At 34.8% G+C, this 26,507-nt stretch overlaps 2 protein-coding genes and 1 pseudogene across 2 annotated transcripts; all 3 read right to left on the bottom strand.

Annotated features, from left to right (window-relative positions):
• Nucleotides 1-2,149: 2,149 nt before the first annotated feature.
• Nucleotides 2,150-4,803, bottom strand: LOC132168550 (putative purine permease 10). Its single transcript, XM_059579546.2, has 2 exons — nt 4,695-4,803; nt 2,150-3,276 (listed from the first exon to the last, which is right to left on the bottom strand). Exons 1-2 carry the CDS (start codon nt 4,729-4,731, stop codon nt 2,150-2,152), a joined length of 1,164 nt encoding a protein of 387 aa, XP_059435529.2. The 5' UTR covers nt 4,732-4,803.
• A 4,125-nt stretch (nt 4,804-8,928) lies between these two features.
• LOC132169409 (purine permease 21 pseudogene) lies at nt 8,929-15,342 on the bottom strand (annotated as a pseudogene).
• A 1,286-nt stretch (nt 15,343-16,628) lies between these two features.
• RWA4 (O-acetyltransferase family protein) lies at nt 16,629-26,143 on the bottom strand. Its single transcript, XM_059581958.2, has 17 exons — nt 25,867-26,143; nt 25,657-25,719; nt 23,223-23,314; nt 21,682-21,819; nt 21,541-21,597; nt 21,393-21,465; nt 20,284-20,442; nt 19,915-20,064; nt 19,525-19,780; nt 18,860-18,975; nt 18,687-18,773; nt 18,487-18,575; nt 18,289-18,351; nt 18,099-18,155; nt 17,492-17,588; nt 17,229-17,387; nt 16,629-17,024 (listed from the first exon to the last, which is right to left on the bottom strand). The coding sequence occupies exons 2-17, from the start codon at nt 25,687-25,689 to the stop codon at nt 17,019-17,021; spliced, it is 1,632 nt and encodes a 543-aa protein (XP_059437941.2). The 5' UTR covers nt 25,690-25,719; nt 25,867-26,143; the 3' UTR covers nt 16,629-17,018.
• Nucleotides 26,144-26,507: the final 364 nt, after the last annotated feature.

Here is a 26,507-nt window from a genome sequence, read left to right as displayed (position 1 = left end):
AATTTTCAATAGGGAGAGGAGCCTCCTGGGGTGGAGTGCTCGAAAGTCCAAAGTAAAAAATTGAATATGAAGAAGAGAAAAAGCCATAGTAGGCCTACTACTTGCTTCTCAAAGAAAGAGATGAGCTGAGGAATTTGAAGCTATCAGCACTATGAAACAGCCACATTTGGAAGAACTAATAGGGTATACCTTTTCACATGGTTTATATGTTGCCACATCATTTGAAATTTAAATGATGTGGCACCATATATTTACTGTTAAATCTTACAAAATAAAATTTTGACCATAAAATGAATTATATGCGACTAGATTAATAGCATGTGGTTCTATTTAAGAGGTCCATTCGCTACAAGAATTTCGGTCTCAAGCGACGACCAAAAGTTGTCGCCATCTAAAAGTTGTCACTAATAAGTTGTCGTAGTTGCTCCATCAAGAAAAGTTATCGGCGACGACTCTGGTGTTGTTACTAATAATATTAGAAGTCGTCGCAAATAGCGTAAAAACCTGACACGTGAAACGAGAACGGGACATGTAGTGCGTTCAAATGAGATCAATCCATATTTGATCTCGGCAGTCCATTTCTATCTCCAAACATACCTCACTGACATGTGGAAGTTTCCTTCTTGTTTAAATGAAAACCAGCCTCATACAAATGAGACACAACAAAATTTGAAACTTTCAAGCTTTTAAACTTCAGAATTTTACCCCTTTTTGGGTCAAACACACCTATAAGCTGATAGTGATATTTTGCGAATACCACCGGTGGCACATTCTACTAACGTCATGAGTGGCGAGGTGGCGCCAATCACGACTACGCTGACGACATAGGTGGCGCAACAAAAAACAGGAATCCTAGTCTATCAACTCATATATTTTTGATGATAGGACAAGAAAACCTTTGTACTCTAATCATATTAATTCTTTTTATATACATAAAAACACATGGTGTCGAAGATATTAAGCTTTTCCAATGTCTGAAATGAAGTTTTTCAAAAAGATTAAAGGAGAGACAGAGAGAGCAGATGAAAATAAAAAACATGTACTCGGATTCCACGCAATATAATGGGGGGTGATGGGTCTGTCTCTTTCTCTCTCTCTCTCTCTCTCTCTCTCTATATATATATATATATATGATGTTGTGTCCTATTCTACATTTATCACGTTATTGTTTAATAATAAATGTTGACAGCTTCCCAAAAAGTTGGGATCCCAATCATTTTGTCACCATGCGCACGCAGTCCAATTTGCTCATAATTGAGTGTTTTTTTTTTTTTTTAGTGTAAGATTCCAAATGCGATTTAACAGGTGGCTACATGGAAAAGAAAGTAATAATTTAACGTACATATAGTAGGGATAAGGACACTCCCACAGCCTTTTTTTTTTTTTTTTTTTTTTTTAAGATTTTTGTTTAAATGCACTACACAATAATTTTTCTATACTATTTAAATATTATTTCAAATCAATATTAAAAAATAAATAAAAAGATAAAAAAGATAAAACAGTTTTTTTTTTTTAATAAAATAAGGATAAAAGAAGCTAAAATGTTCTTTAAATTTTGGGTAGTACTAAAGCTTTCACTTGGTTTAAAAAAGAGAATGAGAATCTCCTACATGTGAGTTTTTGGAGATTTTCTCTACATTTAAGAAAAAAAATGAGGTTCTCATTTACCACTTAGAGTTTGTTTGAGTAGTTGGTTTGAGTTTGCCTCAAAGGGCTAATGGCTTATAAAGTATTTTAGTACCTAAAAAATTGCGCCAAACAAAAAACCTGACATGTTTAATAAAAGATTTCAAAAGTATTTCTTTGACTTTTTACTTTAAAATTATCAAAACGCATTTTTGACAAAAGTTTAAAAATAAAATTTTTGTTAAAAAGCTCGTTTTGACTTTAAAAGTTTTACTTTCTAACATAATTTCAAACATGCTCCTAACCTTTCGGTGCATGTATAAAGTTCTTATCGTGCTTTTCGGCATTGTATTTTGCGTTTTGGGTATATTGTTGGGTAACCTAATTCTTATTAGATTTTTTTTTTTTTGTTTTTTTTAATGTAACAATTTCCCATATTTGATTAGAAAAAATAAAATAATAAAAATCTCATACAATATATTCCAAAAGTAAAATAACCTTTTATTTATCCACAAACGGAAACCTATGGCTGTGGGGAGGCATTGGAATCCTGATTACCGTTTCTATCTTCAGCCTTCGGCTTAATAAAATCGTCGAGATATTGCTGATAGAGATACGACACAAATCCCCAGATAGCCAACACCATGGAAATCACCTTAATTGCTCCAAGCTTGTCGTGGAAGACGATGACAGCAACAACCGGAATTACAGGCAAACCCAGAACGCTAATGGCGTTGGAAAACAGCGAAGACGCCTCAAAAATCAACCCCACGCAGCCAATTGCGAAAACCTGCCACATTATCGCCGTCCAAATCAGCGTCATGAGATAGGAGACTTTTCCCAGCTCAAATTCCTCCATTTCTGTGCTCAAATCTCTCCACTCTCCGCTCGCAAAGAGCCCCACAACGGTGGCTGCCGTGGCAACGAGTGATTGGTACACTATCATGTCCATGACGACTGCAAATGTCTCCCTTTTGATAACCCTCTTGAAGGCTAGCTGTGTGAGGGAGAGCACCAATCCGTATCCTGCAGATGCGGCAATGGTGCATGTAAACCCAATTATATATTTCCCTTTGGAGACAGCCAAAGCAGAGTGCTCTGTTTGAACAACGAGGAGGATGGAGGAGATGGTGAGAAGGACAAGAGAGTTGACTATAAAAGGAGTGAACTTTTGTGCGTTAAGGAAGAAGGAGAAGAAGGCATTGAAGGCCAATTGTGATGAACAAATGAGGGAGTAAGTAGAGACTGGAAGATACATTAACCCAATTGAATATAATAAGCAATCTCCTGCAATAAGTAGGCCAAGGGAGACATAGATTGATGAGAGAATTAAGGTCGAAGGCTGTTTTGATTGGACGATATTGATGGGGTTTTTGGGTGGTGATGAGATGATGATGATGATGACGTAGTAAGGGAGGAGGAGTGGGAAGGCTACGAGCTGCACAAGGGTTCCAAGCCATTTGCTCTTGCCGCCTTTGTCGTAATACAATCTTCCGAGAAGTACTGCTACTGTCTGGCCGGAGATGAGGAAGAGTGTGTAGATGGCCATTCGGAGCCACCGCTTGTAGTTTCTGCCTTGACCGCTTGTCGGTCGGCCGGTGGCGGTGGCATTTATATGCTCTGTTGAGTTTTCTTCTTCGCCCGCTTTACCTGTTAAAGAACACAACGATTGAAAGGATTAGAGTTCGTTTTGTTGAAGTAATGATTAAATTTATCTCATTCTATCGGGTTAAGCATTTGAGATAAATGATGATTTAACACGTTTAAGTATATTAACTATGTACTCTCCCACGTGCCCACTTTATGTGCACTTACAACAAATCTTAACCCTCCACGTGCAAGTTTTTTTCACATTAACCCAATTCTCCCTTACTTGTGAGCTTTTTTACGAATTAAAGAGTGTCACGCGTGCAAGAGTTATACTAATTGTAGACCACAGAGCACAACTCTACTTCAAGAGTCGTCCATACTCTTTACGAGAACCAAACCAAGCGTGTCAAAGACTAAGACACTCGTTTATGAGGAAGCTAACTTGATTCTGATACCAATTGTTAAGGAGAGAATCATCTAGGAAGTTCACCAATAGTACATTAATATACATATTTTGATATCATTTTAGTTCAAAAGTTTAAGCTAATAAGCTTAGGTCTACTTGGGTATATTAACTATTGATTTTATTTATTTATTTTTTTCTCAAATTGACACACAATACTCACACGTACACTAATAACCACAATACTTCCTGATTTGCTAGACCGCGTGCACATGTTAGTCTACCTACAACCCAAAGTCTTTTATCCTTTTTTATAGGAGCAAAGAGATCATAAGCAGGAAAAATTCTTATAGAGTACACAGTTTGGTCGATTCTAGATTTATTATTATTATTATTATTATTATTATTATTATTATAAGTAATGATACAAGTCTCTTTTTATTACTTTTGTGTCCCTCTAAGGACAATGTGGTTCTTAAAATCATCATTAGGCTTGTGATTGATTACTATTAAATTTTGATCAAACTATGATTTTAAAAGTCGCCTCAATTTTTTAGAGACGCAATAAGAACTTCTAAAATTACTCTAAGTTGATCGAGAGTATGAACTTCTTCTCCACTCAGCAAAGGTAGCATCTTCATCAATCTGTTACATATTCAAGCATATATCCATGACTATGACATATGATCTTGGAGATATCTATTTTTGGTACCTCCAGTGATCTACTTACTCCACAAATCAAAGAGAAAAGAAACCATATCTTGATCTTTGAGAATATAAAAATTTCTTCATGTAAAAACCAAAAACTACAGGAATATATTCAACAGGAATATATGCAACAGGAATACATACAACAATACTCCTGTTTACAGTTTATAAGACGTACACCTATGATCAGTTTCTATTATAACTGAAGCAAACTAGAAGTAGATACAAAATAAAAATCATATGAAAAGCTGCATACTGGAAATCCATCACTATATATATATATATATATATATATATATATATATCTTGTACCTGATCATACTAAAAAGAAATCTCTTCCTAATAAACATATGAAAAGGTGACTTACTCATGATGTGGAGCTGCACTTGTTGAGCTTCTCCCATGTCAAAGTTGAAGATGTTCCAAAGATGAGAGAGAGAGAGAGAGAGAGAGAGAGGGTATATGCAATGAAAGTGTCTAACATTTGGCAGTGGATGGGTTAGTCAGTGCAATAAAAGGTATTGTTGCATTATTGTTCTCATTTTTTCGAAAGCGGTTTTTAAAATTATTATTTGATCAAAACTCAGTAATATATAATTTATTACAAATTCAATAGTAATTTTAAAATCACGTCAATTTTAGAGGGACACAAAAAAAACATAAAGACGGCTTTTAACATTACTGAAAAAAATATTACTTCATTTTAACTAAATTAGCCCCACTAGAGGACAACTCTGGCTCCTCCTTTGACAATTGAGAATAACAATCACAGTGGTGAAAGGTCATGATGACCCGATTTTTTTTTTTGTAAACGATGACCCGATTTGATTGCTTCTCCTTATTGCCATCTCTGTTAGCCAAGTTGCTGGGGTTTGCAGAGAGCAATAAAGCAGAAAGATATATACAAATATTTCATGGGATGAGTCCACCTTCTTGTCTTTATCAGATAAACATACACGTTTGGTGGGCCGTACAAGGTGCCGACCTGCACTTGATCATCATCGGATCATGATCAGGTCATCACTATAGACTAGATATTTTAGAGTTCAATTCTTTAAAAGATTGTGAATTTATCTCTAAGTTTTATTAATTTTTTTGCAAGAAAATAATAAAATTAACGATAAAATAGAGGTATATGAAAGGCAAGACAGCAAAGAACCAACAAGAACAAATTGAACAATTATGCCAATTTTTTTTTTTTTTTTTTGACATGTCCACACAAGAGGGGAAGTGAGAATTCGAACTAGTGACCACCATGAGACGTGATCTTTAGCTGATTGAGCTACCTCTCATATAGAACAATTATGCCAATTGAAAGAAAGCAGTACAAATAAAATATTGGGTCAAATATATATCCTATTCAATAAATTTCTTAACCCGAAACCCAAGAAAAGGGTTGCGGATAAAACCAACCGTTTAAAAGCAGAATAGAACAAAAGGATTATGTCCATTTCAAAGGAAATGAAGATGAACCGGTTAAGCAAACAAGAGGGTAAAATGGTCTTAAAAAAATTGAAAATATCATCTTGCCCTTCTATATTGTACCAACACTTTAATGTCGATGATATGCTCATGCTGGCATTGAAAGTGTGAAGCAACAAAATGCCAAATTAGCTAGAAGTCTACAGCTTTTGGTCTGATACGAATTCACAAAGAGTAATCATACCTAACACATTCGTACCAGGGCCGGCTTAATGTATTTGGAGGCTTTAGGCGAAATTTTGAAGTTGAGCTTTATTTTTTTTAATATTTAAATATTAATTAAATAATATTTATTTTAATAATATTATTATATTTTTATAATATTATTATTATTTTCATTCTTATTGTTGTTTCAGGACTTTTAAGTTTAACTTTTAATTAGTTGCCAAAAAAAAAATGATGTGGCATATTTGTTTTTTGGTTAATTGGTCTTATTTTACAATGGGCTTATTATATTGAGGCCTTATTTTAGAGGGCAAAACTTTTTATGAGAAAAAATTTGGGCCTTATTTTAAAAAAAAAAAAAAAAAATTATGCCTTAAGTTAAAATAAAATTAAAAAAAGTTTTAGGCCCTATTAAAAAAAATTTTGGGGCTTATTAAAAAAAAAATTGAGCCTTCATAACTGGGGGCCCTAGGCGACCGCCTCAATGGCCTAGCCATTGAGCCGGCCCTGATTCGTATCACACTCTCACCTAAAACATTTCACGGCTTAAATTTTTGGAACAAATGATGATTCAATGTGGGAGATTCACCACAATTTAGAAGAAATATTTATTTCAAGATTTTTCAAGATGCTTTTTTTTTTTTTTTTTTTTAACATTTTCATGCAAGGAGAGGGGGAGAATCGAATTAGTGACTTTTACTTCATGAGGTGTGGTCCCTAGCTGATTGAGTCATCCCTTGAAGACAAGATGCTTTGTTTTCATCACTTTTGACAACCTATAACTAATAGGGTACTTTAATGTCAATGACATTCTCATGGTAGCGTTTAAAGTGTGAAGCAACAGAATGCCGAATTGGGTAGAAGTCTACGGCTTTTGGTCCAATTGAAATTCACAAAGAGTAATGCTACCTAACACATTTGTATTACATTCTCATCTTAGAGCATTTACAACATATTAGGTCAAATGTAAATATTAGTTAAATTTAGTTAATATACTCACTTTTTCACCTCCATAACATCAGTTAGAGGTAAGCTAAAATTAGAACTGCCAATTTTTTATATGGCCCATGAACCTGACATAAATCCAACACGAAATAAAAGAGTTACGGTTAAGGAATTTAACCCATTTAATTAAATGGTTCAAGTTAAGGTTGATCTATATAGTTTTATACATATGCTTCGATACAACACGAACCCGACACGCGACATAATGGTAGGCAATTTTTGACCTGACCCATAAATCCGACATGAACCTAATACAAATTAGAAGGTTATGGTTGAAGGGTTAAACATGTTTAATTTAATGAGTTGGGTTAAGGTTATAGTTCTTATACACATGCATTGATACGACCCGAACCCGACACCCAAACACGAATTGCCACACCTAGCTAAAATACATATGGTGCTATAGCGAATAGCAACTTGTAGTACAATGTTCAAATAAAAAATTGTTTCTCACCATCCCTCTCTTCCTCTCTCACCATTCCAAATGAAAATATGAGAAATATAATATAATTTAAAAAGTAGGAGAAATAATATTTAAAAACAAGTAGATAATAAAATAGATAATCTGTTGGAGTGCGTATAAAAAAAATAGTAGCTAAAATAGAGAATTACATTTTTTCACTAGATATTTCATTATTGTTGGAGTTGCTCATCAATCATTGATTTTTTTTTTTTTTTTTTTTTTTTTTTTAACAAGAGCTAATTCAAGGATTAAAAGACACTACCACATCACTTACAATAAAAAATAAAAAAAATTAAAAAAAAAATTAAAAAAACAAACTACCACATCAACGTATTAAGATAGAAGTGCGATATTAGTAAATATGTAACATTACTCATTTACAGCCATGGTTATAAAGAAGTTTTCATGTTTCATAAGTTCCTACCAAGTAGAGAATATGATAATATATTGGAGTTTATATAGAAAAGGTAGTAGCTAAAATAAAGAGTTTCACTTTTCACTATATTTTAGCTACTATCATTAGAGTTGCTCTTATTGGATTGATGTAGTAGAGCCCATCAATCATTGATTTTTCTTTTTCTTTTTTTTTTGGAAAAAAAATAAAATAAATGATGATTTAAGGATTAATAAACATTACCACATCAACCTATAGGTTCTTTATAGTCATGCTTCATGAATGAGTAATGTGACATATTATAATTTTATTCCACTTCTATCTTATTAATCATTGTTACTTCATTTCAACGTTTCTTTCTTAATTAAAGTTTCAATTTGACACTTTAATAGATCACCAACCACATGGAAATTCATAAAGTTAGTGGGGTCACCAACTAGTGGGAAGACTGACCACAATTTAAGAGAGACATTTATTTCTTGACTTTTCAAGTTGTTGTGTTTTCACCACTTTTGGCAACATGTAAGTAGATGATATGTGTATTCAAAAAAAAAAAAAAAAAGTAGATGATATGTGAATAAATCTATATAAAATTCAAATCTTAACTATCATAATTTTTATAAGAAAAATGCTACATGCACTTTTAAGTGAAAATTATCATTAATTTTTTAATGAATCATCATTAAATTTTGGATCACATAGTGATTTTTACTATCATGTTAGAGATTGTGCTTTTGGAAATGCATATAGCATTTCTCCTTTCACAATAAACTAATAAAAGAACACACCATAATCCATTGAAACAAAATCTTGATTTGAAAGTATAAACACCTGAAAACAGTTTCTTTTTCTTGACCCTCTTTAGGTTACACTAAACTGATGAATAACGTTTAAAGTAGAGGGCGGACCAATTTCTTTGTTCAACTACAACTCCACTACCCATCGAAGTTTCTAATAGTTTCTCATATGAGTCATGTGATGTGAGACATTAAATTCTTATATCTAATTCGTGTTTCGGGTAAAGTTAGACTCACATTGACCTAAATCTATCTTGTCTATTGTTGTAGCCAAAAGTAGGCTAATTAACATTATTCATCCAATATTGGAAACTTCATTACAGTTTGTATCTTCAGGCTTGGGGGTAAAATCATTCAGATATTGCTGATAGACATAGGAAACAAAGCCCCAAACAGCCAACACCATGGAGATAACCTTTATTCCTCCAAGTTTGTCATGGAAAAATATCACAGCTAGAACTGGAACAATAGGCACACCCAACCTGCCTATGGCATTTGAGAAAAGTGAAGAAGCCTCAAAAATCAATCCTACACAACCAATGGTGAAAACTTGCCATATTATGGCTGTCCAAATCAAAGTCATGAGATAAGAGGCTTTCCCCAGCTCAAACTCCTCCATTTCTCTGTTCAAAAATCTCCACTCTCCACTACCAAAAAGTCCCACCACAGTAGCTAGAGTTGATATCAATGATGGATTCACTATCATGTCAATGACATCTGCAAATCTCTCCCTTTCCAAAACCTTCCTGAAAGCAAAATGTGTAAGAGAAAGCACCAATCCACCTCCAGCAGATGCAGCAACAGTGCATATGAAGCGAATTGCATGCTTTGCTTTTGAGACTCCAATGGTGCATGCACAATCTGTTTTTTATTTTTTTTAAGGGTAGGCCGGGGAGATCAATTGTGGCTATCCTACTTGGATGTGACTATAGTAGCACCTACCCGCTGAGAGCCGCACAGGAGGGGCCTAGACGGTGGGAACCGCAAGTGCTTCCTCAAGTTCAACTGAGCTATAGCCTAATCCCCAGGGCATCAATGAGAACCAAGGTGGCTAATACAAATCAAGCATATGTGGGGATTCTCTATTACGGATATTCGAACCCACGCCCTAGTACATGCCTAACTACTTTGGAGATTTCCTTAGGTCATTGAACCACTACCCCTGATGATGTCTGCAGAATTTGTTTGATAAAGAACAAGGAGGATGGAGGATATGGTGAGAAGAACAAGAGAATTGGCTATGAAAGGAGTGATCTTTTGTGAGCTAATGAAGAAGGAGAAAAGGGTGATGAAGGCCAACCCTGATAAAGAAATAAGGGATAAAGTAGATGTTAGAAGATATATATATAGGAAAAATGTATAATAAATCTCTGAGTCAACCCTCCAAAATTTAAAACTCTTTGAGTTTTTTTTTTTTTTTTTTTTTTTTCAAAAATTTACTTCCTAGGTCAATTGAAATGACAATAAAATCTTTGCTGTCAAAAATTTTTAACAGCCATTAGGGCTACTCAAAACACACCATTTTACCTGATTAAAATATAATTTTTTATTAATTTAATTTAAAAAATTAAATTTAAATTTAAAAAATAAAAATAAAATTGAAGGTCCCCAAGGGTGGTTTCCCACCCCTGTGGTGGCTTGCGGCCACCCCCCAGGGGTTTGGGGTGGCCTCCAAACCCCCTGGGGTGGCTTGTGACTGCCAACTATGGCCACCCTTCAATTTTTTTTTTAATTTTTAGATTTAATTTTTTAAATTAAATTAATAAAAAATTAATATTTTAATTAGGTAAAACGGTGCATTTTGAGTGACTCTAATGGCTGTTAAAAAATTTTGAGGCAGGAATTTTATTGACATTTCAATTGACCCAGTGAGTACTAAATTTTCGAGAAAAAAAAAAACTTAGGGAGTTTTAAATTTTGAAGGGTTGACTCAGGGACTTATTGTACATTTTCTCATATATATATATATATATATATATATATATATATACTCTCTCGTTCGTTTGAATATTTAAAAAATAAAAATAGAAAACTTCTCTCTAATTGCAAAAATTGACACGCCACCAATTGGTGACGTGCCAATTTTCTGCACATCACTGAACTTTAGTGACTTTTTTGGGCCTTAAAACATTCACTAAAAAATAAGTTTTCTGTAGTATGCTACGTATGAAAAGATGGCTTACTCATGATGTGGAGCTGCACTTCGATCTCCAGCTTCTGCCCTGAAAATTAAGGTTGTCGAAGTTCCAAAGATGAATGAGAGAGATAGAGAAAGAGAAGTCGATACCTATAAGCGATGAAGTGAAGCATGCAAATTATATATATATATATATATATATAAACATTTTTGTATTATATATTGTGAGCATTTCGTTGGTGGCAGGCATTAGACATCAACATAAATATACGCAATATTGAAATTGATAGTGTACATGCATATATATATATATATATATATGCATGCATATTTAACTTGCAATTTTGACTGCTGATGGATTTGTCGGTCAGTGCATTGCATTTCCTCTTTAACGTAAACTTTTCACACTCTTTTCAAAAGTGTAGAAGCCAAGTGACTCAGTGGAAGCCATTAGTTTCAAAAGAAGGTTTGCGATGTTATAAATATGCTGTACGTAGTTTCAGTGGATGCAACTATTGTTAAGATCTTACTTTTAGACTTTTTAAGTCTTCATTAATATTTGGATTGAGATTCTCTCAGATTTTTATTTAACGGTTCAAACAAATGTAGAGGCTTATCCGCTTGTTCCTTATCAAGGTAAATAATTTAGTTTTTCAACATACCAAACCCACTTGTCTTGGTAATACACAAACATCTGCATTTATTTGGACCGTTAGATATAATAAAGGGCTCGAATTTTAAAATCTAAAAATCTTATATATATTTAAAAAAAATTTGAGGAGATACGAATCCATTGATTTTCTATGTTGGGTCAACATTTCTAATTAATGCGTATCTTCTTGTTGATCTCACTTGTAGCATCAAGTCACGCGGGCTCCCTCCAATGTTGAATTTCTTGTTTTGTTGTTAGTAGTTTCTTGTTGGGTGTCTTGCGATGAGTAATGTTAGAAGTTCGTCATATGTTTTTCTTGTGTCATTCTAAAAATGATATGGCTTTTAAAATTATTATTGGGACGCTTGTAATTGATTATTATTGAATTTGATAATCATTTTTAAAATAATACAAGAGGAACACAAAAATAATTTCCAACATTACTCAAAAATAATCTGCAATAATCATTTTTGAAATTTTATTGGATAAGCAAAACTAACAAATAAAACTTTGCTCTCAACTTTTGTCTAAAAGTTTAATGAAAATCATCAGCGTGTCATATCAATACCACTTATATTGTGACACGTGTGTTCCCACAACAAAAAATATATATAAAAACAAAAAAAATTGGGGGTTGGTTCGACCAATTATGTTGCAATATAATTGGTGTTGGCGTAACACTCTGATAGGTTTTGTAATTTGGACAGAAGTTAGGTGAAATACGTAACACCTCGCCTAAATACGTGACAATTACTTTAAAAAATTAATAAAACTTTACAAACCCGGAGACCTTTAAATATTTTAAAGATTATTTATGAGTAAAATTCTCATCAAAATATTTATAATATACATGTATGGACAAAATGCTCCATAAATTGTATTAGAACATGTTTCAACAAAATAAATATTTAAAATGAATTTGTGTTTCGAACTATCGATCCCACATCCAACGGTTGAGGTACAATATTGTTATCGATCAATCGATCCCCAAGCTCGAAAGTTCGAGTACAGCTAGCATGCAATAAAATTATGTGGTTCTGGTTGTCACAACATTTGGGGCCCCTTTATATTCATCCATCCTTAAGTCCCATTTTCGCCCCATTCCATTTGGTGGAGTAAATCTACACATCATCGATCTCTTCATCCCCCTCTCATTCTCCCCAATCTTATGTGGTTCTGGTCCCACAACATTTGATGCATGGGATTGGTTTAATGTTGTGGGGACCACAATCACATAGGATTGGGGAAGATGAGAGGGCGACTGGGGGATGATTTATAAATTTACTCAATTTGCTAAGACCCACCCTAGAAAGAGAGAGAGAGAGAATGATTTTACAAAGTATCTTGTATTTTATTATGCTTAGATACTTTTTATAACTTCATGATCATGATGTTAAAGTTAGTATTTTACTTTAAAAAAGTAGATTCCAAAATGGAAACTATAGATTTAAATTTTAATATTGGTTCTCTTTTTAAGTGACTGAGTATTGAAATACACATCACACCAAATGTGTTGTGATTGCTTGAAATGGGTTAGAATCTTTTATATCTTTAACATTGCTTGTAACCCCCCCCCTAAATATCTACCATGTTATACATGATTGTTAGGAGTATAACTTCTATAAGGAGGTATTGTAAACTATTTTTTTTGTGCCCACCAATAAGAAGCTACCACTTAGGATTATTGTACAAACCCAAATAAAAACAAAAACACCAAATTATTTAGGTTTATTCTTTCTTTTTTTTTTTTAATTTCTTTTAAGAATATTTGCAGCCGCCACCCCCAGCCCATCTGGGGGGGAGGCACCCCATGGGCGGAGGTGGCCGCGCAGGCCACATCCAGCCCATCTGGGATGGTCGGCGAGCCACCCCCCAGTGACCTCAAGTGGGGGATAGGGTGGCCACCCAGCCACCCAATCAATTTTTAAATTTTTTTTTTTTTTTTTAAAAAAAAAAAGGGTTGATTTTTTAGGGTTTAGTTGGAATAATCTAGTATGATATTGTTTTTTCCTTAAATTAGGTTTATTCTAAAATGCTGAGGTGTCACTTGATGAGTGGTAGACACAAAGTGGTGGGTTTACATCACTTCCTTATAGAATAGAAGTCATTTTATATAACTTTTAAGACTATATTTAATGGTCTACATAACTTCACATTATATATATATCCTACAATTAAATTGGTCTATAAAGGGAGTACATTAAATGTAATAATTATTGTCCTAGCCGACTTTGGCTTTTCTTTAAGCCAACTCTATGGAGCTTTCTAAGCCGACCTTGTGTTTAACTGACTTTAGGAGCCAAGCATTATGTATAAAGAAAAACTTTATAAGGACTTGGCATAAACCAAATTCCTGTCAATTAAGAGGATTAAGGTCCTCTTCATTTCATTAAGATTGTCTCCGAGAATATTTAATTGAGCGGCAAGCTACAAATATTTCATGGGATATTGGATAAGAACAGCTGCTAATTGTCTTCATCAGATAGCCGTAGTGTCAAGCATACCTTGTCTGGTGGTCCCACGAGGTGGCTGTAATTGAATTTTGTTTGGCTTTGGGGGATGTAATGTGCCTGCTAGTTGCAACCAAATAAAATATAAGGGTTTAGATACTTGCCGGCGTGGACTCCATTACAGTGATCATCATCGGATGAGCTCATCACTATTGTGACTAGATATTTTAAGACTTCAATTCTTTCAAAAAAAATGTTAATGGTTTGTGAGAGACTTTTGTGGATAATGTCATCTCAAAGTGTAAATACTTCACGCTCATGTAGGATCTAAGAATTTTTTAAGAGCCTACAACATAGAGAGGTTCGAATAAACTTACCTCTAGTCAACCGAAGAAGCCTAAGACCCAACGGACCTAGAGCTATGACCCCTTCAGCACACTCCAAAAGACTCTATAATGCTTTACATGCTTGTATATAAGGCATAAGGTACAAAATTTCATTACTTTACACAGAATCATTAATACATTCTCCTTACCAGAGAGCTATATTTCTCGCCTACTATTGACATGGGCATCGGAGTCCCTCCAATAGGGGTGTCAAAAAATATTGGAAAACCAGAGCCGGAACCAAGAAACCGGGAAACCGAGAAGCTGGTTCCGGTTCCGATTGCACAAAAAAAAAAAAAAAAAATTGGAGACCCCGGTTCCGGTCCTGGTTTTTGGCACCCGGGAAACCGGAACCGGGTGATATATATATAAAAAATAATATATTTTCATATTTTAATAATATATTTTCATATTTTAATAACATATTCTCTTGACTCTCACCTTTTTTTTCTGCATATTCTCACTCTTTCCTATGCGTTTCAGCTGCTGCACACTTCACATTGTTCACAATCATCCACACCACACATAAGTTTAGGTCTAAGGTTCACACAAGTAAAAAAACGCAAATCTCTCTTCTTCTAGCATCTTCTTCTACTTCGTTGGCTCTCTCACTTCCACCTCTCTCATTCTATTCGAGTATTTTCACATTTTCTAAGGAAGAAGTGGCTGATTGAAAGGAAGAAATCACAGGCAGAAAAGTATTGCATATCATAATTTCGTGTTCTTCCAAAGAAGTATGTCAACAAATTGCAAAATCAACCCAACTTATAATATGAAGCAGATCTCTTTGGTGTTTATATTTGTTTGGTTGATGAGAAAATGTAGAAACAATAGGCACACCCAACATGCCTATGGCATGTTGGGAAATCGGAACCAGCCAGTAACCGGGACCCGGTTCCTGGTTCTGGTTTCCCAAAACCAACAACCGGGGTACCTCGGTTCCGGTCCCCGGTTTTGGCCAAAAACCGAGAAACCGAACCAGGTTGACACTCCTACCTTCCGGTCCTCTAGGGCTGGTGGGCTCCTAACATCTTTTACCTCTTTTGTAGATGAACCTCCTTCCTGAAAGGCGGCTTGAGGCCATTGCTAGTTTTGTATACCAACAGTTGGTGCTGTATGTTGGTGTACAAAACCAACAATAGCCTCATCGGTGCCTTTCAGGGAGAAGCTCTGTCTGCAAAAAGAGGTAAAAGACATCAAAAACACGCTAGTCCCAAAGGGTTAAAGGGACTTTGATGCCCAAGTCAGTGGGGCGAGAGGGAGAACTCTCTTGGGTAAGGAAAGCATTATTGATAGTGTGTGTGGAATGTATGAGATTGTGTACCTTAGGCCTTATATATAAGCATATAGAACATTCTAGAGTCTTATGGAATCTGCTGGAAGGGTCATGGCTCTAGGTTTGTTGGGTCTTAGGTTCTTTCAATGGGCTGGAGGTAAATCTATTTGGGTCATTTCTATGTCGTAGGCTTTAGGCAATTCTTAGGTTCTACAGAAGTCTCCAATTCCCTTGGATGATTAGTGAATCTATCTATGGGAATTTTTAGAAATGTGTTGAGAGTTGATGGTAGGCTTTAGCTTGTTGAGTCGGTCCATCTTTGTGACCCTTTATGGGGCAGTGGGCCATATACGATTCCTAGGTCTTACAAGTAATTTGGATTTGGTTCAAGTTAGAAATGAATCGTTGGGGTTAGTTTATTGGAATACGTGTTTCATAATAGGACACTAAGGACACGTATTCAAATTTCAACACGTCCAATTTTAATCCTAATCAAATTAGTAAAACCTTTAAGCATTCATTCTCCAAACCTAAAACTCTATCAAGTTAAATCACTATTTATTCTAAAAGTTTTAAGTTAATAAAAAAAATGAATAAATAAAGTAATATTCTAATAAGTTTAACATCTCATAAAATTGTTGGCGTCATCACAAGAATTTATAGAGTACTTTTCTATTTGTTTTCTTCTTCTTCTTTTTTTCTTTTTTTTTCTTTTTTTAATGGGACAAGCTCCTTCTGGTCAGTCAAAAAGTTCACAGGAATGCCTATCAGGATTTCTTTCCTGGTATAGTTTTATTTTACTTTCTATTCATCTATATTAATTGTCTGATTTTGACTCTAGTTGTATTTTCCTATTCTATCAATCTCACTCTAAAGCCTGGTCCCTGACACCCTGTATAGTTTTCAACGCAGAAATATGTAGTTCACTTTTCTTAAGATCTTTCTACATAGTTCTCTCCCCATAAACAAAAATTAAATAAAAAGAAAGCATTAGCAGATTAAGAAGTATACTGATGCAGGATTGTATGGAACAATATCTCACATTAAAATTTCAATTGAATACACCAAGTTTGTATGTGATCCACTCATGTAAAAATACAAATTGACAAAATTACATTGATAACGAATCTTGAATTTCTTTAATGCCAAACAAGTAATCTAATGTCTCAGGAACCTACATTCTCTTTGATGATTTGAAAAAAAAAAAAAAAAAAAAAAAGGAGAGAGAAAGAATTGATACGTGGCAATCTGCAATATTACAAAAAATATTATATATTTCCTGCCCTGCATATAGAACTTCTGTTACGGCTCTGATGCAACAATGAGGGCGAGTCTCTTCCGCACCATTGGAATATTTGCTTTATGCGATATTTGCAAGCACCATCTTCCAAAATCCCCTTATTTAACTCCCCCGTTTATATATATTTTTTTTTTTGCACATACAACAGGAAACATCTATGGAACTCTTTCTAGGTATTGACTTGTCAGGCCTGTAAGAGTAATTTGAATCACTAATCATCATATGCAGATAAGAAGAGTTTTTTTTTTTTTTTTCTTTTTCCCAAATATATGTATGTGTGCGTGCATGTATAGTATAATAGAATCTGTGACTCAATTTCGACAAAAGCCCTTCACAAATCCAAACTATGAAAAAAGTTTCTCTCAAAAACAGTTAAGTGGAGCAAGGGGATTACCGGTGAATGAGGGATCTGAAGAAGAATGAGTGAGAATAAGTACAAACACACAGAAATGGCAGCCCCGCCAACAAAATTATACAGCAGCCGTCGGTTGTCTTTTGTGGGTACGAAAGCTGTCTTCAGTGTATTGGTTAATTCAAAAAGACGAAGCGATACCTGCATAAGCAAGTTCAGGGGGCATCAAAATGCAACAAAAAACAGGACAAAGTTAGTACTGGGGGCTTCCATATAATTCAAGGGTCAACAAGAAATATACTTACAAGGGTATAAATGGCGGTAGTGAGCATGAAATTAAGCATGGGATATTCTGGGATAACAGAAAGAAGCCACTTAGGCTGCCCATTAGGCGTGTTTGATCTGCAGATACATATTGGGAAGTTATAAACGCATTTAAGAGTTAACACAGTCTTTCTTTTTGGGTGCTTTTTTTTATATTCTCTCGTATTTTGCCTCTTTTATCTCTATCAATGTTTTTCACTGTGCATTGGCATTTTTGTTACTACTATTTCCTGCAAGTGTCAGAGGAAGAGAGAAAGGGACTACCTATACTTTAATATGAATTTAGATGATGAGAAAAAAAAATTCTATGATCTCTTGGACATCTTCAAAGAAAGCCTAGATACCTCATCCACCGAGCAAAAATATGGAAATGCTTTTGATATCATGGTATCAATTCACTTCCACAAAGGGTTGCATGAGATTAAAATTTTATTCGAGGCAACATGAAAGAGTTAAAAATGACAGATACTATGCTTATTGTAAAGATGCTCTCAAAATAAATAAATAAAGATGTAATAAAATGGCTATATAACACAACACTAGGCAAATTAGTGAAAGAATAAATGAAATATGAGTAAGTTTACACACCTCAACCAGATATGGAACTGAGAAATATAGGTCTCCAAAGTTATCTTGCCGAGAAACCTAGTAATTCCAAGAAGAACAATAAAGTACCCTCAAAATATGGTAGCGGAATATATTTAAAATACATAGAAAAAAGTCATTCATTAACCCCATAGAGGGGTAGGGTAGTTCAAGGATTGAATCGAAAACTTACGCAAAGAGAGTTAAAGAGAAACTCCGTAACTGATGAGTGAAATTCCGCAAGCAAATATAAACACTGGAATCACAAAGAAGGTGATAGTAAGATGCTGGAAAATGAACAAAAAAACTATAATTGATCTAACATTCTGCATTGCAAAGTCATAATATTCCCTTAAATTACAACCAATAAAAAGCACTAATCAATACGCACGTTATGGGAATCCATGATGTATAGGGATGGAGTTTGTTGTATGCAACTTTGTCCAGCTTGTAGATATATTCATACCACAAATAGCCAACCTAGAAAAAATAATAAAAATGAAATTGAAATATGAGAAAATTCAAAATAGATCATCAAAATCTAGAAACAAATAATAGATATGCTGTGGCCACAAAATCATAGCAACTTACAAATATAGAAATCGCAGCAATGCTTGCTTTTATTGAGACTTTCCTCTTGGTTTCACATTCCTCCAATTTCTCCATCCATTTCTCAACCTAACACATCAAATATTTGACAATTTTAGAAGTTGTCGCACCAAGAGAGCAAGACCTACCAGATGATCAAACATTCAAGAGATTACAGTGGGGTGGTAATACGCATATATCATCCCAATGATCCATATATAGCGGTCAAGTCCAGATCTGAAATGCCACTCATGCAGTCGAGGGAGATCTGGTTTTGCAGGATCAGTATATCCTGTCATAAAAACTAACTGTTATGCAAATGCATAAGCCAGTTGGTATACGCATATTTGAAGAAAAAAAAAAAAAGAACCTGAAAGTCTGCCACTAGAGGAAGTTCAATGCCAGCCAAATTAATATATTGAAATCTTACATTGTGTACACCATAATAATAAAAGCACAAGGTATTACTTTCTTTTATAAATAAAAGTTGCATTATGAGGAAATGGTGGGTGAAAATAAAAGTTCAAGTGAGATAAACAAACAGAAAAGAGAAGACCTAATTGAGGCCAGGAGAAAAAGATAAAATAACAAATCATACCATAACAAAAACCCAATGAAAAAGTATGAGAACTACTAAAAAACTCCGAAACCAGAAGCCCATAAAAACAAATTTAGACTTCAAGTGCAAGTTGAGTGCTCTCAAATTTCTGCTTAGTTCACTTAGAGTTGAAAACAAGCAAATCAAACCAGCTGAGCTATAGATTGACTAACTAACTTTCTACTGAATGTAGCAGCAAGTCCAAACCAATGCACAAAAGGAAAAATAAGGTAGGTTACTAACCTAAAATGAAAGCTAGTGGACGCCAGAATACATAAAAAACTCCAGGAATTTCCCAAATCAAGATAACCACAAGAAAGCATGAAAGAATCTTCACAGCCATCACTGAGCTGTTCTCATTATACTTGCTAAAAATCCCGAGGGCTCCATACACCATTACAGTGAAAAGCGTGTGCATTGGGCAGATATAGTACAGCATATAGTCATTGTTCAGAACAATGCAGCAAAATGCCACAAAGAAATTTAGCCGCCACATCATCTGCATCATATAACAAGGATTGACGAGATCTTAGATTAAAAAAATATATGGGGGGAAAAAAACAAAGAATAAAAAAAAAAAAATGAGTCAAATACTTGTGTGAGTAAATTGATTATACAGTTTACATCAATTACCTGTGCAAAGCGTGCTAGGCTAAAATCCTTTCTAATGTAATAATAGGAGAAGTTGCCAAATCCAGTCATCCAAACATATGCAGCAATAAAGACACGTATTGCATTGTATATCTCCGTTGCAGCAAAGTAATGGTACATTAGAAACAGGACCTGTCAAAAAAAAAAAAGAAGAAAAATTAGCACAGTAAAGCAAATTACATAAACAATGAGCATAGTAAGTTACTGACAAATGTAGCCTAACTGTGCGCACAAGCAGTTTCAGATATTAAACTAATATATCAGCAAAGGTTTTTGCAGTCTCAAATATTTAACATTCCAATAAATGAAAACCAGAAATCACAAGTTATGAGCTTTGGAAGGAGTACATGCCTGCATCCATCCTTTCCACTCTTCAGTTTGATGCCGATTAAGGTAAAGTATGGATTTTCCAGAGAATGCTGACACATCAGTATGTTTCTTCAAAGAAGTCATTGCTGAAACTATGATCAAAAGAATGTAGAGAAAGAGGAAAAGATCGCGATTGTAATTCTGCCCAAAGAAAGAAACGCCAAAAATTGATTAACTGTCAGTAACAAATTACATCCAATTGTGTGTATCAAAATGTGTATTTAAAGCATGAATCCAACACCTACATCCATTAGCTTGAAATAAATTGTTCGTTTAGGACAAAAAGAAGTCAGAAAAAGATACATCTCATATGGCGGCATGGTTGTTATTCCAGTCTCTTGTATCAATAGCATGGCACATTTGACTATAAATTAAATGCTGGATAAAGATTATGATATCTAGCCCAACAAAAAAATAAAAAAAAAAGAAAGAGAAATGCTATTTTTCCATATCCCATCCATCTCCATTCATATTTTTTTTCAAATCCACCATTGAATTTGTTAGACCTACATGTGGGTCCTACAGATTCAATGGTAAATTTGAAAAAAAAAAAATGGATGGAAGATGGAAGGGTAGCATGTCTCAAGAAGAAACAAAAGAGAAAAAATATTAGAAGGCTTCCACCAGCAGTGTGAAAAGAAAAATTGAAAGTTTCTACTTTCCTAACCTGAAAGAAGATCATAGATTGCACATAATCCTGTATCAATTCTATAAAATCTTGGAATAGTGGTTTTAAAAGGAGAAGAAGAAGTTAGCATAGAAAAGTGGAAGGTATTCTTTCCAACAAAAACAAATAAAAAAAATAAAAATAAAAGGAGAAGGGGATAATATTCCACAATTACGTGATTTTTTGACAAATAAAAGTTCATATCATAAAAATGTAAGATTATGCATGACATGTAGATGGACAGTATGAGGCAGCACTAGAATCAGGAAGAAAAAGAATAAACGTCCAGAATTAAATAGAAAAGGGTCCCTTGTGGAGATCAGCAAGGATCATAATATCTTGGGTAGCATCTTAGCGCAAAACCATCATAAATGGGATTATGGACAGGATTAGAGAAACATAATCAAGAAGCAGGCAAAAGCACCTTTGTAGACTCTCCCAGTATATTTGTGCGATCACATATGTAGAAATACAGCAGAATTGCCCCAAACTCAGACCTACATGAGTGTAATATGATATAAGCAAGAATGAGGACTAAGTTTTGCATCCCAATCAAAAAGATAATGACTTACATTGCTCTCAAAGTTGCTCTATTTTCTAGCAAGAAAGTGTCATCCATGGTCAGAAACCTAGAAACATTTGGAGCAGAAGGTAAGACCACTTAAAGACACAATCCAAATGAAACTCCATAAAGATATATCATTGCAAGTGACCTAATTAAATTCGTTTTAATGGATGAACTATGAAACTTTGCAGATGCTGATCTTGCGAGGCCTCCTTCCAGCAAAGCAGCCCGATCATCTTCTTTGACTGTCTCCTTTCCAAGTTCAACCAGATTAATGTCTGAATGACTGCAACCCAGAAAACATGGCATCAGATAATATTATCAAAAAAAGTCATATATTATTCCCTGTCATTTTCATAAATAACAATCTTCTCAATTTTGAAAAATATATCAAACACAAGATGGTAGACTTAAGTGCATCTGTGCTCAAAAGAAAAAAAATGAGACATTTTAATTTATTATTAAATTACGTATTAGGAAATAAAATTTCAATATAATTTAAGAATTGCAGCATCAAATGGAGATCACAAATTCATAAAAGAGACTCATTGTATAAATGGTAAAATTAGTAGAATCAGTAGCCCGTAGGCCATTGAAAATTTCTAGTGTTTAATAGATGTTATAGTAGTGCTAATGATAACAACCACACGCTTACTATTATTAGCTTAATATCAACCCACCAACCACAATATCATTCAAACTTGCACAAATACACACACATATTATATATAATGCATGTATAGCATAAAGCACATATGATAGCTCTAAAGAGCTTACTTGGTGTTCCTTACCTTAAAGTCTTTGAATGACAGAACCAAAATAGAGATCTCCTCATCCTACGCTCTCGTGTTTCTTGGATGGCAACAACCCCACTTAAGCAGCTCTCAATCCTAATGGGCAGGTCAGGAATACGCATATGGGATTTGAGTTGGCTTTGCATGTGAAGGCAATCAAGAACCGACCAGGTTTAAGATAGGTTTGGGATCAAGATGTAAGGTTCCAAATCCTTCCCCAAGTAATCAGACTAAATTAATCTCATTCCAATGGCCAAAACATAATAATAATGAACAATTCACCAATTTAGCCCCCAATATTCCTCTTAATTTGGTGCGGTGTTACTCTAGGGTTTCATCAAGTGTTGCCTCAGTCACCATTCCTCTAAATAAATGTCCATACCAATGGCCAAAAGATAACAACAATTCTAACATATGACCCTGCCTATTTTTGTATTCCTTCAATTATCTTGAACTGTATAGTGCCCCAATTTAGCCCCCACTCTTCGTCCAAATTTGGTGTTGTGTAACTTTACAGTTTCATCAAGTGTTGCCTTAGTCGCCATTCCTCTTTGGGGTGCTATGTCACCTGAATCTAAAAGAGGCCCAAGGAGCAACGTGCAATTAAAAGAAAAGCGAATTCTAGTTTAACACTTTTTCTTTTAAAAATCAGTTTTGTCAATCGTTTTACCCTTTGAAAGGCAAATGCTTACTAACGTAAGCAACCTCCACACCCTTGCATACTTATAACTAGTCTCAAAATAGTAATAAGACAAGTTGAGATTTATCAGCAAGTAAAAGAAAGGAAGCAAATCCATAATTGGTTAAAACAGGTACATGATACAAGCAAGTGGATGTCATCAATACTACCAAAGATTCAAAATAAGACCAACTCATGTTGACAGAAGGAACTTACACTTTAGAATGATGTGAAGATCTCTGATATTCAAGGAACTCTGAATATATCCATGCGACAAATATTGGGATTATTCCAAGCAAAAACGACACCTGGGACATATTAAGGGAAACTCCATTAAGTATTACATAAAATCTAGTCAAAGAAAAAAGAGCAGAGATGAACAAACAGAACAAGAAAGAAATCCAGAAGATGCAGCTCTAAATTGATTGCCATTTAGCTTGATGTTGTACAAGAGAATATAGTTCTTCAATCAAATCCAAACAAATAATACGGAAAAAAAAAACAAAAAAAGTGATTCTTTTTTTATTATTATTGGTGAAGTTACACACCCAAGTGGGACATGAATCCATGATCTCACCCTCCACCTTCCTAGTACCATTTGAGCTAAAGTTCATTAGATGTTCAATTGAGTTAAGAAAAGCCAAATGCATACCTTCTTAGGAAAAATAATTATTTTCCTTTTTTCTCTTTTGGTATTCTCGTGAAAAGAAAAATGTCCAAGTTATGAACCCAAATTGAGTTTCCAATAATGGGTATTGGTTTCATACATTGTATATATCCTTATTATGCACCAGTTGCAGTGGGCTTTTCCCAAAAGAGGATTGTTCAAGGTCAATTCCTTCTATTTCTCTCTGGCTTCACCTGTAGGTAGCCACTTCCCCTGGGAGAGTGTATGGTGGACTCAGGCTCCTTCAAGGGCGGCATTCTTTGCGCAGTCGGCAGCTCTAAGCAAGATCCTCACCTTGGATAATCTTAGGAGGCAGCACATGATCGTGATGGATAGATGTTGCATATGCAAGAGGAATGGGAAGTTTGTGGATCACCTTCTCCATTGCGATGTGGCATCCGCCAGTTGGAGTGTTTTTTTTCAGTGGTTTTGGGTCGTGTTGTAGACTTATTCACTTGTAGGTGGTCCTAGGGCAGGCCTAGAAGTGATGCAAAGTGGAAAATAGGGCCTATGTGCCTCTTTTGGTGTATATGGAAGAAAAGGAACGATAGACTTTTTTAGGACAGTGAGAGGACGTTGGGGAAAATTTTATCTTTGATCTATGAAACTTTGTATCTATGGACGGTAACGTATGTGTCTACTTTGCCGATTAGTTATAGTGGCTTCCTTGTTCGTTTTTCCCTTGCTAGTTAGATGGTCCTTTTGTATACTTTTTGCTAGAGGCGCCTTAATGCTTTTAATGAGATTGGTTTATTGCTTATCTAAAAAGAATATCCTTATTATGCTTTTTGTTAAAAATGATTCTTTTTCCCATATTTAAACAGATAATTATGTCCTGCCCCGTATCATAGATGCAAGCAGACAGCATGTTAGGCGGTCAAATGTGTATAGTCCAGGTACAAAGAGAATTGTGTACAGCATGACGTCAAGTAGAAAAATGGCTCTTTTAAGAGTAGTTGAGGTGCAGAGTCCTCATATCAATGGCAACATAAATAAGATACTTCACACTTTGAGTTAAACATGAGAGAAAACAAAAGTCACTAATGAAATTCTTAATTACTTTCAAATCTTACTATCTTGATTGAAGAAGAGTTAGTAAATATTGGGACTGTACCTCGAGCGGGCAAAGGTTTTTGATTCAATACTAGATACACAGTCACATGAATTAGTCAATTCAAATGATTTAGAGCCCCTCTGCAAGCCCTTATTGCAGTTTGCGTGTAAGCAATTACCAGCACTGAATCTAATTGCTTCACTAGGTGGGCTAGGCTTAGAATGAACAAAGTATATTGAGCAAGGGTGGTGACGTTGCTTCTCTCACAAAAAGAACCACTAAATTAACAAGCACTTTATATGGGCAGAAAGAGATTAATGCCAAATAACAATGGAAAAATGTGAACTGTGAATATTTCTAGTTCATAAATAAATTAAAAAAATAAAACCACGAACACCAATTTAAAGTTGTTGCAGAGATTTATTTATTCCTTAAAAATTCTTTCAATGGGATCATAATATAACATATTAAGATACCACTCAACCCAAAAGCTTAAGCTAGTGGATTTGGGCTCAATTATGTTATATTAACCACTCATTCTTAGATAATTTCAATGTGGAACTTAGTTGTTTTTCACTCACATGTGTATACTCAACAGAAGTTTGCAGAAAATGCATCAAGAAAAACAATTTGCTACATTGAACCAACAGCATGAGACTTTTGGCAGCGAAAGATGAATTTCTTTAGGAGAAGCGATCCCCACAAAAAATTCGGCAAACCCGGATAACCCATGCATGACAATCCTATGCATGAGCTAACGCATCAACATTACATACTAAATGGAATCCTCTTCACACCAAGTGCTCACTAATTTCACAAAACAAAAAAGATCTTCGCGCCCAATTCACTATCCAATCAAGCAAGCGAAAATCTCCCAGCATTCACTCAAAATAAGCAGACAAATACATGCATAACTGATAACACCGTACCTGCCCCGGCGTGATCGGCTCGGAAACCGCCATTTATGGTCCCCCCCAAAAATAGGCTAAAAACTGCGAAAATCCAAATAAAAACTCAACCACATCAACGAATAAGAAACCAATAATGCTGCGCTCATCACAATCACATCAAAATAACACAGAAACATAATTAGAATTGCAAAATTTTGAAAAAACGTGGATGGAGCGGTGGAGAAGTACCTGTCAAGCTCTATGCGTGAAAGGGAGAGCGATTGGCTCTCTAGCACATTGAAATCATATATATGAGAAATGAGAGCGAGAGATAGACAGAGAAAACCCTAGCTATGGATCGAAAATTCACAGACACAGAGAGAGAGAGAGATCTGAATAGAAGAAAAAGAAGAAGAAAGCCTTTGCTTAAAGAATAGAGAAAATGTCGGAGGGTACGTCCCTCTCACCCCCTCCCCCTCTCTCTCTCTCTCTCAGCGTAGCGGTTGATAATAGCTGTTGTGGTGGGTTGGGTTGTAGTTGCGCTTTTCTTTTCTCACGACGACCCAGTAATGAATAGTCTTCTTTTTTTTTTTGGAAATTTGTGTTTATATTAATTAGAGAATCAATAATTATTAATTATTGTTTAGTTAGATTCTAGACTTGTATAATAAAAATTTATGACTAATCGGATCGGAATCTACAGCAATTAGCTGCCTAAAAATTGTTAAAATTTATTTACTCAACCAAATTTTGAATTATTTCTACGAGTTTTATCATAATAACTATTCAAATTATTAGCAGTTTAGGCCATTAATTGCTGTGAGTTTGGTGTTTGCATCAATTGCACGGATGTGGTGTACTTGCTTTCCACCTTGGACGGAAATTTTCTT

Source organism: Corylus avellana, chromosome 1 (genome assembly GCF_965113065.1).
Source record: "Corylus avellana chromosome 1, dhCorAvel1.hap1.2, whole genome shotgun sequence".
In the NCBI taxonomy this organism is placed as follows: Eukaryota; Viridiplantae; Streptophyta; class Magnoliopsida; order Fagales; family Betulaceae; genus Corylus; species Corylus avellana.
This window is presented reverse-complemented; position numbering and strand designations above follow the sequence as displayed.

Coding starts and splice junctions, on each gene's coding strand:
- LOC132168550 (XM_059579546.2), bottom strand. CDS start 4,731: ATGGGAGAAGCTCAACAAGTGCAGCTCCACATCATGA. Junction 3,277..4,694: donor AGTGCAGCTCCACATCATGA/GTAAGTCACCTT, acceptor GTTCTTTAACAG/GTAAAGCGGGCGAAGAAGAA.
- RWA4 (XM_059581958.2), bottom strand. CDS start 25,689: ATGGCGGTTTCCGAGCCGATCACGCCGGGGCAG. Junction 18,576..18,686: donor TTGCTGCGATTTCTATATTT/GTAAGTTGCTAT, acceptor TATTTTTTCTAG/GTTGGCTATTTGTGGTATGA. Junction 17,589..18,098: donor CAGTTCCATATCTGGTTGAG/GTGTGTAAACTT, acceptor ATGTATCTGCAG/ATCAAACACGCCTAATGGGC.